General features: G+C 38.0%; 1 protein-coding gene across 10 annotated transcripts in view; it reads right to left on the reverse strand.

Annotated features, from left to right (window-relative positions):
• Positions 1-1,106: 1,106 nt before the first annotated feature.
• nhsb (Nance-Horan syndrome b (congenital cataracts and dental anomalies)) overlaps positions 1,107-14,819 on the reverse strand; it is a 364,351-nt gene continuing 350,638 nt past the window's right edge. For 5 of the 10 annotated variants that reach the window (XM_052014512.1, XM_052014509.1, XM_052014513.1 and 2 more), the window contains 4 exons: positions 11,266-14,310; positions 9,372-9,495; positions 5,279-5,329; positions 1,107-5,154 (listed from right to left, as the gene is read on the reverse strand). In XM_052014512.1, the coding sequence (XP_051870472.1) occupies positions 4,584-5,154; positions 5,279-5,329; positions 9,372-9,495; positions 11,266-14,310 (3,791 nt within the window). In that variant the 3' untranslated portion in view covers positions 1,107-4,583. Of the gene's footprint in view, positions 5,155-5,278; positions 5,414-5,448; positions 5,513-9,371; positions 9,496-11,265; positions 14,311-14,819 lie in introns of those variants that run through there. The other 5 variants (XM_052014515.1, XM_052014510.1, XM_052014519.1 and 2 more) reach the window with 5 other exon arrangements.

Here is a 14,819-nt window from a genome sequence, read left to right on the forward strand (position 1 = left end):
TCCCATTTCATTTTACCCAGCAGAAATGACTTACCGGTGAATGTCTGCTGCTGCAGTTTTGAGTGAGTACCAGAAAACTCAAGAAGCTTTCAGTTTCTACTCCCTACATGGAATTGACTGACCACCTCAAAAAGCTTGGCTGGTTTCTGGTAGTTAAGAGTACCTGCATCTATGCAAATCCATAAATTGGTTATAATATGCTTTGTGCTTTCACAACATAATCAATCATGAACAGGCGCGGTAGTGTAGCGGTTAGCGTAATGCTATTACAGCGCCAGCGACCCGGGTTCAATTCCGGCCACTGTCTGTAAGGAGTTTGTACGTTCTCCCCGTGTCTGCGTGGGTTTCCTCCAGGTGCTCCAGTTTCCTCCCACATTCCAAAGACGTACGGGTTAGGAAGTTGTGGGCATGCTATGTTGGCGCCGGAAGCCTGGCGACACTTGCAGGCTACCCCCAGAACACTCTACACAAAAGCTGCATTTCACTGTGTGTTTTGATGTACATGTAACTAATAAAGATATCTTATTTCAAAGCAACAGTTAAAGTACATATTAACTTTTAAAACAAAATCCCTCCTCCTATCAGGAAGTTTTGGTAGGTTAAGCGTATAGCTGTATGGATGTTTAGTAGATAAGTTAAACAAACAGCCATACTATGCTCCTGACAGTAAATATAACACCAAGTGTCACTGCTAGTCCTGTCTTGATCTGATGTCCACGCACGTGCATGCTCCAGACCTGGATACCAAGAGTAATTAAGATTGAGAGCCTGGTTTCTTCTTATCACCTCCTCGAGACCAGGTAGATTTAGGCTGGTTGTAGCACACTTATTGCTGCTCTACCTGAAACCAGTTAATCTTGTACAGACTTGTGATCTTATTAAATAAAGCATTTCAGTGGCATTTTTGCTTGAGGATCATTATCACAGATGCTTGAAACAAAACCCAAATGTAATTTTTCAAATCATTCTCAAGACATTATTCAAGGTCACAAAGTAACCATGCATTGTGTGTATAACTGAAGTACAGAATATATTTTGCTCCTCTTCTGAATGCATAAAGATAAATATAACGAGTTCAACTTGGAAAAATAGTTATTTTTCTGCCGATCAAATGCAGTCACATTTATTGTCAGGCTCTATGCACACTGTCAAAGCAGCCAGACTTGACTGGCCAAATGTACTGTACTTGGGGAGAATTCACAGGGAAAGATTCACAATTTTTACTAAAAATAAATACAAGACTTAAAAGTGTTGCACAGCTCTAAAATATACAAAGGCTTAGAAATTAATTGTAAACTTTGAAAACATTTTACAAAAAAGCATCTCGGCATTTTAAAAAGTCCATATTTACAAATATTACAAAAAAATTATAAAATGGCTGCAAATCCATAAACCATTCTTGTCTTCCAGATTGGACTGGTTCTAGTACCAATACAGTTACACTGTAACCTTCTTTTATATTTATTTTTATACAATAAACCAAAACCAATATTTTGTTAACTCTGCCAACTATGCAGTTAAGATGCATTCATTCAACCTTTGGCAAAACCCTAGGCATTATTCCTTAAGAGACCGTATACATTTTTATTTAAACTGTGCAGAACCTTGTAATTGTCTTATATATGCCAAAATAACAGAAAGAAAGCCAATATAAATTAGGAATCATCAGATACTATAAGAAAGCAGCTGCAGAACTTCAAACACTCACTGTCTTACACTTCAGTGCAAACAACAGAACACACATATTGGAATGATGTTTCACAAAAGTAATTCATACAACATAATTAGATCACCTTGTTCAAAGATGGCAGTGCTGTCAGAGCATTCAGTATGAGTGCTTTAAATAAAAACTAAGCAGTTCTTCTCGCAACTATGCTTCATATATTTTAACAAGTAAATTGTCCAGAAAGATTTTTCTTCATTTTTGTATTTTTTCATGTAGCCACCTGTCCAGGGAAAAGAAAGATATGGCACAAGACTGTTGCTATTATAACAGTGCATGAGTTGATATATAATCTTTTGCTGAAGAACACTGCTTTTTATTGAGAGCTTTACACTGCAAGTAATTAAAATCCTGAATGTGTTGCCCAACTCAGCCACCTGCAGTGATACAAAGCTTTCAAATTACACAATAAATTGTGCTCATTCGTTAGATGGGGATTATTGTAAATAATGTAGAATTTGACATACAGGAATGAAATATCTGATATCACAGAAGCAACCTTATCAACAGGCAGAATTTTTTTCCCCTCCAAGTTTTCCATGTACTTCAGGTTCATCAGCATCATGATAAAAACAAGGTTAACATTCCAAGGGAAGCCCTGTTTCTTTAACCAGATAATCTCCTTTCAATTGTTAACTAACTGACTATCAAGTGCCGACTGGTCTTGTTATGCATTTTCAACACTTTCTGTTCTCATTTCCAGTTCCATCATTTGCAGTTTTTCCTGATATTTCACATGGTTGTTGCTTTTGTTGAACTGGCCAGATACGATTGCTGTGACTTTTAACAGTCATTGCCTTCAAACTTAAGTTGACCAAGGCTGATGAGCAATCACTCCATAAACAGAACAATGGTGCTTTGTTCTATTTTACATAGTTCATATAACCAAAGAAACTCATCTTATGGTGCCACATATACTTACAATTTTGAACAATTAATGTTTATAGCTTTGCCACTATCTCTTCTACACTGGGATTGTTCCCCAGTCTTCAGTGTAGCTATTTTCAGCATCTACACTGCTCTACAATTCTTCAGCATTCATTGTCAAAGTGGGATTACAGTCCTCTTGGCAAAATGTCTTTACTGAACATCTCTGGATCAATCTGCACTTTAGAAATACCCCATTTTCTTACCCATTCACATATCGTTCTTCTCTCACAGTTACTCATCCACTTCGCACTTTTTGAATATTACATTTTTCAATACACATGAATGGCTCCTCTATCTTATCCATTCTTCTAAGTTTACGCTGTCACCAATTCCTTCCCAAAACCTATAAGGGGATCATAACAAGCTATCTCGACAGGAGGGAAACTCACTGGAGCAGGTGAACAAATGGCTTAGGTTAAAATTGCCCCCATGTACCTACTGCTCTTCTAACCCATTTTATTAAAGAACTTAAAACTACAGAAAACTGTCTCTTTGCCTTTTCAGTAAATCCCGTTACTGACATCTGTGCGTTAAACACTTGTAACTTATGCTTTTTCAATATAGTGGTAGAGTATCTTGTAAAGAATGTCAAAACCTTGTTAAAAAGGCTTACTATTTTTCTTCTGATCACCCCCATCTGCCCCAACCAAACCCCGCATATTACTGTGGTTTTGAAAATGCTTATATATTGTTTTAAATGACGCCATTTTTGCAAGCATGCAATTCTTGGTGTCTATACACAGGTAATTCAACTTTAATCACAAAAATAACCATTTCCTTAGGTTTCTTTTTTATATTTGTACAATATAATGATCTTTAGTAAAGTTCAAAAAAAAGTAATATTGTTTATGATTTAGGTAGTACCATATTAATCCTTTGAGTGTAATCCTATTTCTTCAGTAAACAATAGAAGTTAATTAAAGTTTAGGCTATGATGGAAGACTGTTTGAGCAAATATAGAATATTAAGCTCTTAAAACTAGGCATCTGTATGATACTTACACATTCATGTATATATATAATTCTTGGTTGGATTTATGAGAATGTAGAAGCTACTTTTTAAACTAATTATCACAACAATATATCTTAATTGTGATTTGTGGATGACAAGATGCTACAATTTCAAAGGGGTCATTCTGAAGCATAATACCTACTGTATTATGATATGGGGATAAAATGATATGTGCATGGTATGTATTTGAGTAAATGTATCTGCTCATGCGCTACCTCATCTATCATTGTCTTACTCTCTAAGGTATAGTATCACTTTGTTCCCAGAAAACACTGATGGTGCACATGTTGAAGAATGTTCATGGCTCAAAGGATTAATACTCTCTGTAACTGTCTAAAAATGATATTTACATTAGTTTCTAACTCTGTGCTACACATATCACAGAATCTTTCATGTAGTGTTTAGAAAATCATATTTGGAATACCAAGAACTGCAATGTCCATTTTTCACAACTGTCCTTTCCTTAAGTACCTGTTTTATCATACCAGGAAAATGGTACTCCCTCATGACACATGAAAGGGAACAACAGTGCATACTATGTTGCAGAATTCATCTTAAGAGTTTTGAATTGAATATTTACCCAAATTCAGAAAACATAGCCTTTGATTTTCTTTCATTAATGAATCAAAATGTCTCTTCATGATCTACTCTAGCCAAATTTGAAAAAGTAGCTTATTTAATCAAAGTTTATACTGATCAAATTACTAGCAGTTTTGGAGAAACAATTAAGGGATCTATTATTTCAGTAGTTATTTTTTGTTAATACCTTGGGCAGCATTATATATTTTTCTTAAGTGTTTATAACTTGCCTTGCTTTTGATAAACCTCTCAGTATAAACATCGCTAAACTGAACCGCATGCATGTTCATGTTTGTTTTACCACTGTTGCTGCCCCAGTTAGTCATTCTGCATCTTATCATCATGTGGGCGAGCTCCGATCATCATGTAGACTTCCATCTGAGTTTTCAGCTTCTCCTTCAGAGATGACTTGCATTGGTGCACTGTGAAGGCGACTGCGGGCGCTGTAGCGACTGCTGCCTGCTGCCGGTGGAGCTCGAGAACGGCTAGGTCTGGAAGATAGTGAGGTGGAGAAGCTCCTGGAGGAGATCCCTTCTGTAGTAAGCCTTGGGGAGTACGGTGAAATTGGGAACTGCATTTCACATCCAGAAGGGAAAGGGGAAATGTTCTCGGAATCTTTAGCCTGGTCTGGGAAAACATCTCCAGGGGACTTGGGAGAAATTGGGCTTGCACTTTTCAATATTTCTGTTGCTGACAGTCGATAGCTTGAATCTGACCGGCTGCCTTTTTTGAGCAGCAGTAGTTTGAACTCCTCCTGTGAGGTGTTGGATTTGCGGACACTCCTATAAATAGGGCCAGGCTGTTTCTGGACAGCTGGAGGAGTCCCAGGGGAGCTGCCAGGGGATGATCTTGGTTTGTTTACATTCGGCCCTTCATCAGAATCTTTCCTCCCAAGTAGTTTCCTCTTTGATCTGGAAGGAAGATCAAAATAAATAACATTTCCTGAAAAGGAGTTTTAATTGGACTAAAATGGATGTGTTATTACCAAGTCTGTTTACATAAATTTTGTGCAAGATTGATCACATGATGTCCTACCTTTTATTTTGTAGCTCAAAAGCTCTTTTTCCAAATGCCATGTTCTTAGAACTTAATAAAATTGTTCAAATAATATAAAAATAAACACATTTTTTAAAAAATGAAAATGAAATCAAAACTGCAGATGCTGGAAATCTGAAACAAAAACAGAAAATGCTGGAAAAACTCACCAGGTCAGGTGACATTTGAGGAAAGAAACAGTCAACACTTTGGGTCTGCAACCCTTTGTCAGAACTGGGAGAGAGACGCAGGTTAGTTTTCAATAGGAGAGAAGGTGAGAGAGGGATGTGTAGAATAAAGGAAATATCTGATGAGTCAAAATTGCTTAATGGCAGTGGTATTTTTTTAATGCCCGATAATGTTTCTCCCAGTTTGCTTGCTGGGGTCCCCAGGAAATTAATCTTTTTTGGAGACCCCAGGTAAAACCCTGTGGATTGGAAATATTACTGAGGAATAGATATAAAGGGCAGGTGACTAATTTACAATTGGAAGCTGAAATTCATGTACTATTTTCCCCTAATCCGTGTAATCAATTGCAAAGTTGGGAGGAGTTCACCCATTACCTCAGCAAGGATCAGTTGTGGCTCAGTGATACCCTTCTCAACTCTGAGTCAAAAGATTGTGAGGGTAAGTCCCACTCCAAAGACTTGTCCATAATATTAGCTGATACATCTGTGCACTACTGGGGGAAACGTTGTATGCCCTCCCAAATGCACATAAAAAATCATTCCAAATTGTTCTAAAGGCAAGGAATGCTCTTCCCACTGTTCTGGTCAATGCTTATCCATAATCAAAAAAGATTAGTTGACCATCATCATTTGTGAGATCTTGCTGTGAGGAAATCAATTATTGAGTTTTCTACATTGCATCAAGATTACAGTTGATTAGTGGAGAATGCTATATGATATCTTGAGGTCATGAAAAGCTGCATATAAATGCAAACCTTTCTTGCTTTCATGTAGTGAGGGAGGGACCTAAATGAGAAGGTGAAAAAATCCTGAAATAGAGATAGAGATACGTATGTTCCAACTGTTTTCAGTATTAAGAACAATAATATAAGCAAGAAATGCAGCAATATTCTAGAATGAACGTTTATGAGCACTTCCAAACAGCCCAAATACTATTGGACAGTTAACTCAAGACTAGGCCAGATTCTCTTTTTCCTAGTAGACAAGGAGTTCTCAGTTATAAGGCACAAACAGACAGGGTCTTGCCTCTCTTGTATCACCCTGGGATTTCTGGAGTACTTAAACCTAGGTGCTATCAGGAAGTTTTATTCAAATGAAAAAGTAGGGACCAATTGTCATCACCCATCTTAATACCCTGCCTTTGAAAGTCATCCTAAAGCCCTGAGCAATGCATATACTTATTTAAAAGGAAACCATGTGCCTTGAGGCTGGCCAAGTTTGCACCTGGATCCCACTCCGATTCATTCCTCAGGATCTTGAAATGCTAAAGGACTGGGGAAATAGATGGCCAATTTGTTGCAGGATATTTTAAATCTGGCTGACTGCATTTTCCACCAGTCTGACCCTTTTCTAAACAACATTTGATTTAAAATATCCTGCAACAAATTGGCCATCTATTTCCCCAGTCCTTTCGCATTTCAAGATCCTGAGGAATGAATCAGAGTGGGATCCAGATGCAAACTTGGCCAGCCTCAAGGCACATGGTTTCCTTTTAAGTATATGCATTGCACATTTTCTGGAAAAAGGGAGCAAGCCCCAAAGCCAGAAATTTTAGCATTTCAAGCATAGCTGGATTTCTGTCTCCAGTTTCAGGATGAGACAAAATGGAAAATGTGTCTTTTAGCAGCTGCTTTTACATTTAACTAAATTAATTTCATTTTACAATAGAATCTAGTAATGTATATTTGGTAATATGAAAGAGGGATTTCTCTGTCGTTTTTCTGTTTTATAAGATCATTATTCTGTCAGTAAATAATAGATTTCTGATATTAACAACTTGCAACAGAGGAATGGATCATTCAACCCCTCAATGTCAGTGAGCTCTTCGGTCTGCTTGTGACTGATCTCCACCTCAACTCCATTTAACCACCTCTGCTCCATATTATTGGATATCATTACACAACAAAAAACTACAACGTTCTGTCTTGAAAGATCCAAATGATCTAGCTCCACCAGATACTGAGGATCAAATTCCAGATTTCCATGGCCATTTATACGGAAAAAGTGCTTTCTGATTTCTCTCTTGACTTGCTTAGATCTAATATAGTTATACAGATCTATTTTTAAGGATATGTTCTATTTTTGAAATCCCCACTAAAAGAAACAGTTTCCTTCTATCTGCCCTATCTCATTTCTAACAATTCAAATGGATTGTCCTTCAACCTTCTAAACTCAAAGGAGTAGATTAAGTTTATACTATTTGCTCTCCCAGCATAACTATGTGACCTTCCATTGAATCTGAAATAGACATGCTACTAGGCCAGTTTAACTTTCCTAAAGCAAAATGCAGTAGTACATTTATACTTTAATTTCCAGTCCCATTGAGGCATTTGTCCTTCATGTAAACAAAATAAAAAATTCAGAGAACCACACTGACCAGCTAACTTTCCAAAGAAATCAGAAGTGTTAATTCCCATTTACTATATACTTTAAAACTTCTGCAAGATTTTTTTTTAACCAGATTTCCTTGATTTCCTCATGACCTTCAGTAATCCTTGGGAATCGAGAGTATAGAATCCAGTTATTGCTGGAATACTGTCTTTAACCAGATAAATGCTGATTTGATTCCCGTGTAGTGTTTTAACTGCAACTTTTTTATGCATAAGCATTGACAGGACTACTTGTCACTGTTTTCCCCTCGATAATTGTAAATCCAAAATCTATATATTAAAAATATTGAACTTTATGTGTGCATTGACTTTCTGTCAGCAAACCTTCCTTTCAATTGTCACAATTGTTAAGTCACAATTTACTGCTGAAACTGAATACATAAACACCAGCATGGGAATTTCCCACATAAACATTTCCGCCTAACTAGGTAGATGACAGCTGCTGCTTGCTGTCAATTCCTTGATCCCTTCCATTCCCGCCTCTCATTTTCCCACTCTATTGACCTCCTCAATGTCTAGTTCTATTTATTTATCTGCTCCTTTGTTTCTGCCTCTGGCTGACTGCATTTTCCACCAGTCTGACCCTTTTCTAAGCAACGTTTGATTTAAAATATCCTGCAACAAATTGGCCATCTATTTCCCCAGTCCTTTTCTCTGTCCAATTTAGTTTTTCATGGCCTTTCCTTGCCTTACCATCTCTGCATCATATGAGTTTTCCTATGACCAACACAGCTATTACATGGTTCAACCCTGCTCTACTGTTTATCTGCTTTCACTTTTCATCCAATTTATTTTTTTCAGTTACCTATCTCCTCCAGCTTTTTGTTCTAACACAACATGAATCTCTTCCTCTTTAAATGAATTTTCTTTATCATGCCATGTCTTTTTCTACTCAGTTTATCTCTTCTGTTCACCAATAAGATAAAAATATGCTGCAGCATGTAAAAGTACACTGGGGAAAGGGGCATGAATAATATGAAATATTAGCAAAAATAATCATCAATGGAAGACATTTAATGAAAACAATTGCTTCATAGTCAAGCACTGATCTATTCCACAGGAAAATATAATTTCTGAAGATTGAATTAGCTTTGACGCACATCACCAATGACATTAATCAGATATGCATAAAGAAACACAAAAAAGACCCTTCAGTCTCAACGTGAAACTTCGACTGTCCATTTCCCTCCATGGATGCTGCCCGACCCGCTTATTTCCTCCAGCTCCTTTGTGTGTTGTTCCTACAACTTGATGCAGAGTCTTGACTCGAAATGTCAACAATTTCTTACCCCCCACAGGTGCTGCTCGACCTGTTGAGTTCCTCTAGCAGTTTGTTTTCTGCTCCAGAGTCCAGCATCTGCAGTCTCTTGTGTCTCCTACAACCTTGTTTCCTATTCTTTTCAGCTCATGTATATACCTTGTTACCAACAGCAACTACCTTGAAACCACATAATCTCCTGCTTATTTTCGAGTTATCGACCAATATTTGCAAAAAAAATTATTAAGGATTCTGACCTGTGAATCACAGCAAAAAGGTCTTCTGTTGTACGGAGTTTGTTTGGCGATATGAATACGTTATCGTCATTAGTTTGAGGAGACGACTCGGGAGAAATCAAATAACTCTCACCCTGTCCCACATCTGCATAAAAGAAATGCAGAGTAATTTACTGTAAAAATTACATCTATTTTAGTAATCTGCATATAATTGCATAAATATTTCATTGTGTACCAATGATAATTTAGTATGGTTAAATAGCAGGCTTTTATAAAAGTTTATTAAAATCTTTTCAAGCTGCTTCATTTCACAAATTGTAAGCAAAGAGAGCAACATTCCTAACTACATTCACTTAGTTCAATCTGCATTTACATAAATGTACAATATCACATGCATCAGTGAACTATCTTACTTCAGATATGCAGTTGTCTTCAATTGTTCATCCATCACTTCCTGAGCCTGCCTTAAACTTTTCCACCTTTTTGCTTTTAAAGTTTGATTTCCTTTATAAATTTAATGTGAGAATAAGATTCCCATTGATTACATGAAATGATTATTATTTAGTTTCTAGAAAAATTAACTTCCACTTAGCATATAACTAAGTCTTTCTTAAAAACTTGTCTGAAAAGAAATGTCACATTAAGGACTGACCATTAAGAGCATGTCTTATTTTCAAATTATTTCCGTGGAAAAATGATGCAAAAAATCACAAAGATCACAATAAGTTTTTCATTTTTGTTAAATAAGATTGATGTTCTTAAAATTAAACAGTGTATTTGTTGTGTCACACTATAATGCAAGCTTATGGTTAAACAGAAAATGGCAGGTTGAGCAAGTCAGGAGGATCTCATTACACATTATTACTTAAAAGACTCCACTTGAAAATATGTTCTCCTTTATAATTAGGATTTGTTTTCTGACGGAGATCAAGAGGAAATCAGCATAGCTGTTTTGCAAAGAAAACAGAAAACTTATTTTTAGTCCATAATGTAGAACACATTTAAAGACACCGGATGAGAATCCTACTTAAATGAACTAATACGAAAATGAAGAAATATTTTGCCAGATATGTACCAACTGCAGTGGACATATTAAACATATACATGGACATATAAGAGTAGATACCTGTGACATAAACTGCCAAATTTCCTTCCCATTAATTTAACCTGATTAAAATCAGTTTTTATCCTGGCATGCACCCGCCCACTCAATTTTCCAATATCCACTGCACATGGGTGTTCCAGTGTATCCCCAGGAAAATCTGGCCTTCTTATCAGATCTCACCCTATATTTTGAATGTATTCTTGGTTGTAGTTAAAAAGTGAAGTTTTATGCTGACTTATTGCAATATACCTATAATTCCAGATCCAGCGAGAAAGGCTTGATACCAAATGTAAATTATTACAAAGCCAGTGATGAGAAATATGAGCATTAAGTTTATAAAGCATGTCCAATACTTAAAATATATAAAATGAAACAATTTAACAACCATGTCTATTTATTGCCAGAAACAAAGGGAATAAAGAAAATTATTGGACAAAGAGATTGGTTAAATAGTTCTGAAGAAGCACAGTTGACAAACTCTGATTAAAAAAATTAGAGTACACCAGCTTACATTTAGGTCTGCATATAAACATAAATCATCCACAATCTGCTTATTTTTTTGCACTTAAAAGGATTAATTATATGTTTCAGGTTAACAATGTATATCTGCTTTTCTTACTGGAGTGGTTGAGTTCGATAAGATGTTCTGAAAACAGTCAAAACATTTCAGATTTTGTGCAATAAAAGGATACTTTGCTGGTGGAATCAACACACTCATCAACATGTTATTTTACTGTAACAGTGCTAAATTTTGAGCTTAACAATTTCATTCTACAACTTGATGTGGAACTAAAATGAGAAAACTTTTACCTATATGACCTTTGTACTGCCCATCACTAGGAGTCTCACACAGAGCTTCAGCAGTTCTTGTGGCATCAGGAACAGTTTCTGGACTGCCATCTTGCAATCTCTTTGCCTTTTCTTCAATGCTGTCTTTGCTGAGCTTCTGTGCACCTATTGATTCTGGTTGAATTATGTCTGGGGATGCAGTTTCATCATCATTAACTGGGTCAAAGTCAAGTTTTCTTTCCAATTTCTCTACAGTTGTGGGTTTTGATAGTGCAGCAGATAGGGTTTCTGTTATGGTGTGACTTGATGAAGGCACTTTTTCAGGTCGCTCTGGGTTCCCCATTTCTTGTGCAAGTACCTCATTCTGAGACTCTTTATTGGAATTATTCAAGTCTTGATATATTTCTTGTATGGTGCTCTTCTTCACCAAATTTGCTTCACTGATATCTGTGCAGCTATTGGAGACTGCCTGACAGTTTGCTGTTGCAATTGTTTGGTCATCTCCAACCTCTTTGTTCTGTGGACTCCCATTAGCTTTTAAAGACTTTACCACTGAAGAGAGCAAGGGTAAAGGGGTCAAACTTTCTTCATTCAGATTATTTTCTTGAAGCGCATTAGTACTTTCCATATCCAATAAGTTAGTGTTTGCTTCTGAGGAAGATGATTTTTGTGGTGGTGAATTGGAAAATTCATTGCACTTATGTGCACTATAACCATATGGTTCAGTTTTATATGGTGGTGTGACAGGATCTGTATGAGGCAGTTCTTCTGTTATGCCAGGTTCTTCTTGGCATTCTTGCCTGGGTTGCTTGGTTTTACTAACAGAACGAAGCTGTACAGACTGTAGCACTGATGGGGTAATGGCAAGGGAAACTGATGGACTGTTATTGGGTCGTTCAGCTGCCTCGCTGTCTTTACTTTGATTTGAGATATGCAGTTGGTTTCTGTGAGCAGAAGGCTTGCTTTTAAACACATTCTGAAGAGCACTTAGGTCAAGATGTGTTGGAGGTATAATTGGTAATTCGAGGTCTTTCTTTGTAACATTAGCATCCCTTGCAAAAGACGGTTGTAGCGAAGACCTCCTCTCTGGAACTTTTGGCTTTCTTTTTCCACTGTTTGGAGACAAGGGACCAGGAAAGAGAGGTGTTGGCAAAGTTGAGGTTGGTGTTCCTGACTGGCTTGAATATCCACTCGATGGTGATGCCAAACCTGCCAATTTATCGGGAGAGGACAGCTTGAATTCATTGTCAATGGAGGGAAGGGATGGAGTAGTGGCACGGGATTCAGACTGGGATGTTTGTGATTCTGAACCTTCTGGAGACTTTGTGCACTCTATGACGGTTGTACCTGTTGCAGTACTGGAGTTTGATAATGATCTGTAGGGATCATTAGATTTTAAGTCATTCAAGAGCCAGAGGCCTGCATAATCTGACTGCATGGCACTTCCATCTTTAAATGATGGCATTTCAGATGGGGTGAACTGAGGGTCTGATAACTCATTATCATTTGCATATGTGCTACGACTATCCCAAGGAACATTCCTTTCGTTAGGTAGAATGGGACCTTTGAACCCGTCAGATGCAAGACTTAGGTCAAGCTGCAATGACTTCTGTGCATCTCTGTAAGATACAGTCCCATCCTGCCCATTGCTTGTCTTTGGTTCGTTCTGATAGCTCTCACTTGTATAACTTTCATTTTTCCTCAAAGATGAACTGCGTTTTGGTGGGGCTGGTTTTGCCTTTGGTTTCTTGAGAGCAATGCTCTGGCCCCGAAACCTCTGCTTTCTTAATTCTAAAGGATCCGATGGAGGGAGCTCACCAAGTTCAGAAGCATTTTCTATACTCTGGATTCCATCAGAGCTTGTGGATGCATAGTTAAAAATGTAGTTTCTAGTAGTTCTTAAACCACAGTCAAAGTGCATGGATGTATAATACCCTTCAGTATCCACAGAGAAATGTGAGCCCGAGTCAGTTCTGGAAGAGGATGGTCTCTCAAGAAAGCTGTCACATGTACCCATACTAGCAAAACTTGGGCATCCTAAGCTATTGGTCCTCGAATGCCTAGGGCTAAAATCTTGGCTGCAAGATGCATCATGGCAATGGTGTAAATAGTTCCATTCTGCATCACTTGCATTACTTGCATTGAGATCTTCAACAACATCTGTCCCTGTGGAAGTAAAGGAGTTTGCCCTGTGACCTCTGACTTTGTCTCCTTGATAAGTATACTGCTCCAGAAGGAAACCTGGTGAATCATAGTTAGTGTGGGCAGGTGTATTCAAGGATAGTTCTGAATCACAGTGTGAAGATCCTGTCAGTGGTGGTGAGGACGCAGTGTGGATTGTCTCTGATGTCTGTGAAGGGCATGTTGAATTACTTCCACTCCAATTTCCACTGGAGGATTGATGGTCCTCCTTTTGATCCATCTGACTGCTTAAGATAACTCCTGCACTGGAGAGACTGTTGACTGGACTCCCGAATGTATCTGAATTTGAAGAGATCTCACTGTTTCCCATGTCTGGCTCTGGCACAAAGTTGGACATTTTTGTCACTTGGTCTTCGTGTTCTGGGTTTTGTTCTGGTTGAACAGTCACACCTATTGAATGATGTTTCTGTGGGCTCTGGTTAAACAAACTGGCTTCGCTGTCTTCCTCTTCTGTCTTTTCTGGGGTCGGTAAGTATTTTTCAGCAGCACTAATGATGCTTTCAACACTATTGTCCTGACTTAATTCATGAGATAACAGTGAAACTCTGACACCATCTTGAGAAAGGCTGCGGGAACGGACGTGGTTGTCGATTGGTGCAAGGAACATTGAGCCTGAGTCATCGGCCAGAGTTGTGATATTCCCATCTGAATGTGACAGGGAAGATGTGATGCCACTGCCCCGCTGGGCTCGGATCCGCCTTACTGATGGTGCTGCAATAAGGATATCCTCTGTCTGGCACTCTGAGTCCTTGGTCCCAGATCGGGCACTGGTAGAATTCACTTTGTCACCATGACAGTCCAAATTTGGGTTAACATGAACAATTACATTCCTTTCTTTAGCCACTGAGGATTCATCAGAACCTGCTGACCAAGTTAATAAAAGGTAGAATCAAAGGGTGTCCCATAAAATAAATATAAAGTTGCAAATTGTATGTAAAGGCCCTGAATTTCCTCAAGTCTGGTGGCTTTTTGACTGGCAGCAATAGAATCTTGAAACAAAGGGGCTCTGTTCCACAGCTCATTCTGAACAAATTTCCTGAGATGCCAGGGATGGAAGAAGTTCCACTGGCCTACAACTAGAAGACATAGGTTCAAGGTGAGAGAGGAAAGTTTTAAAGGGGCTCTGAGGACCAAATTTTTCACAGAGAAGCTAGTGGATATACGGAACGAGCTGCTTGAGGAGGTGGTAGAGGCAGGTACAATTAAAATGTTTGAAAGACATTTGGACAGGTATATGGATTGGAAAGCTTTAGAGGGATAAGGGCCAAAAGCAGGCAAGTGGGATTAGCATAGGTAGGCATCTTGACTGACATGGAGGAGTTGGGCCGAAAGATCTGTCGCCATGCTGTATAACTCTATGAATCTATGAACTA

This window comes from Pristis pectinata, chromosome 4 (assembly GCF_009764475.1).
Source record: "Pristis pectinata isolate sPriPec2 chromosome 4, sPriPec2.1.pri, whole genome shotgun sequence".
In the NCBI taxonomy this organism is placed as follows: Eukaryota; Metazoa; Chordata; class Chondrichthyes; order Rhinopristiformes; family Pristidae; genus Pristis; species Pristis pectinata.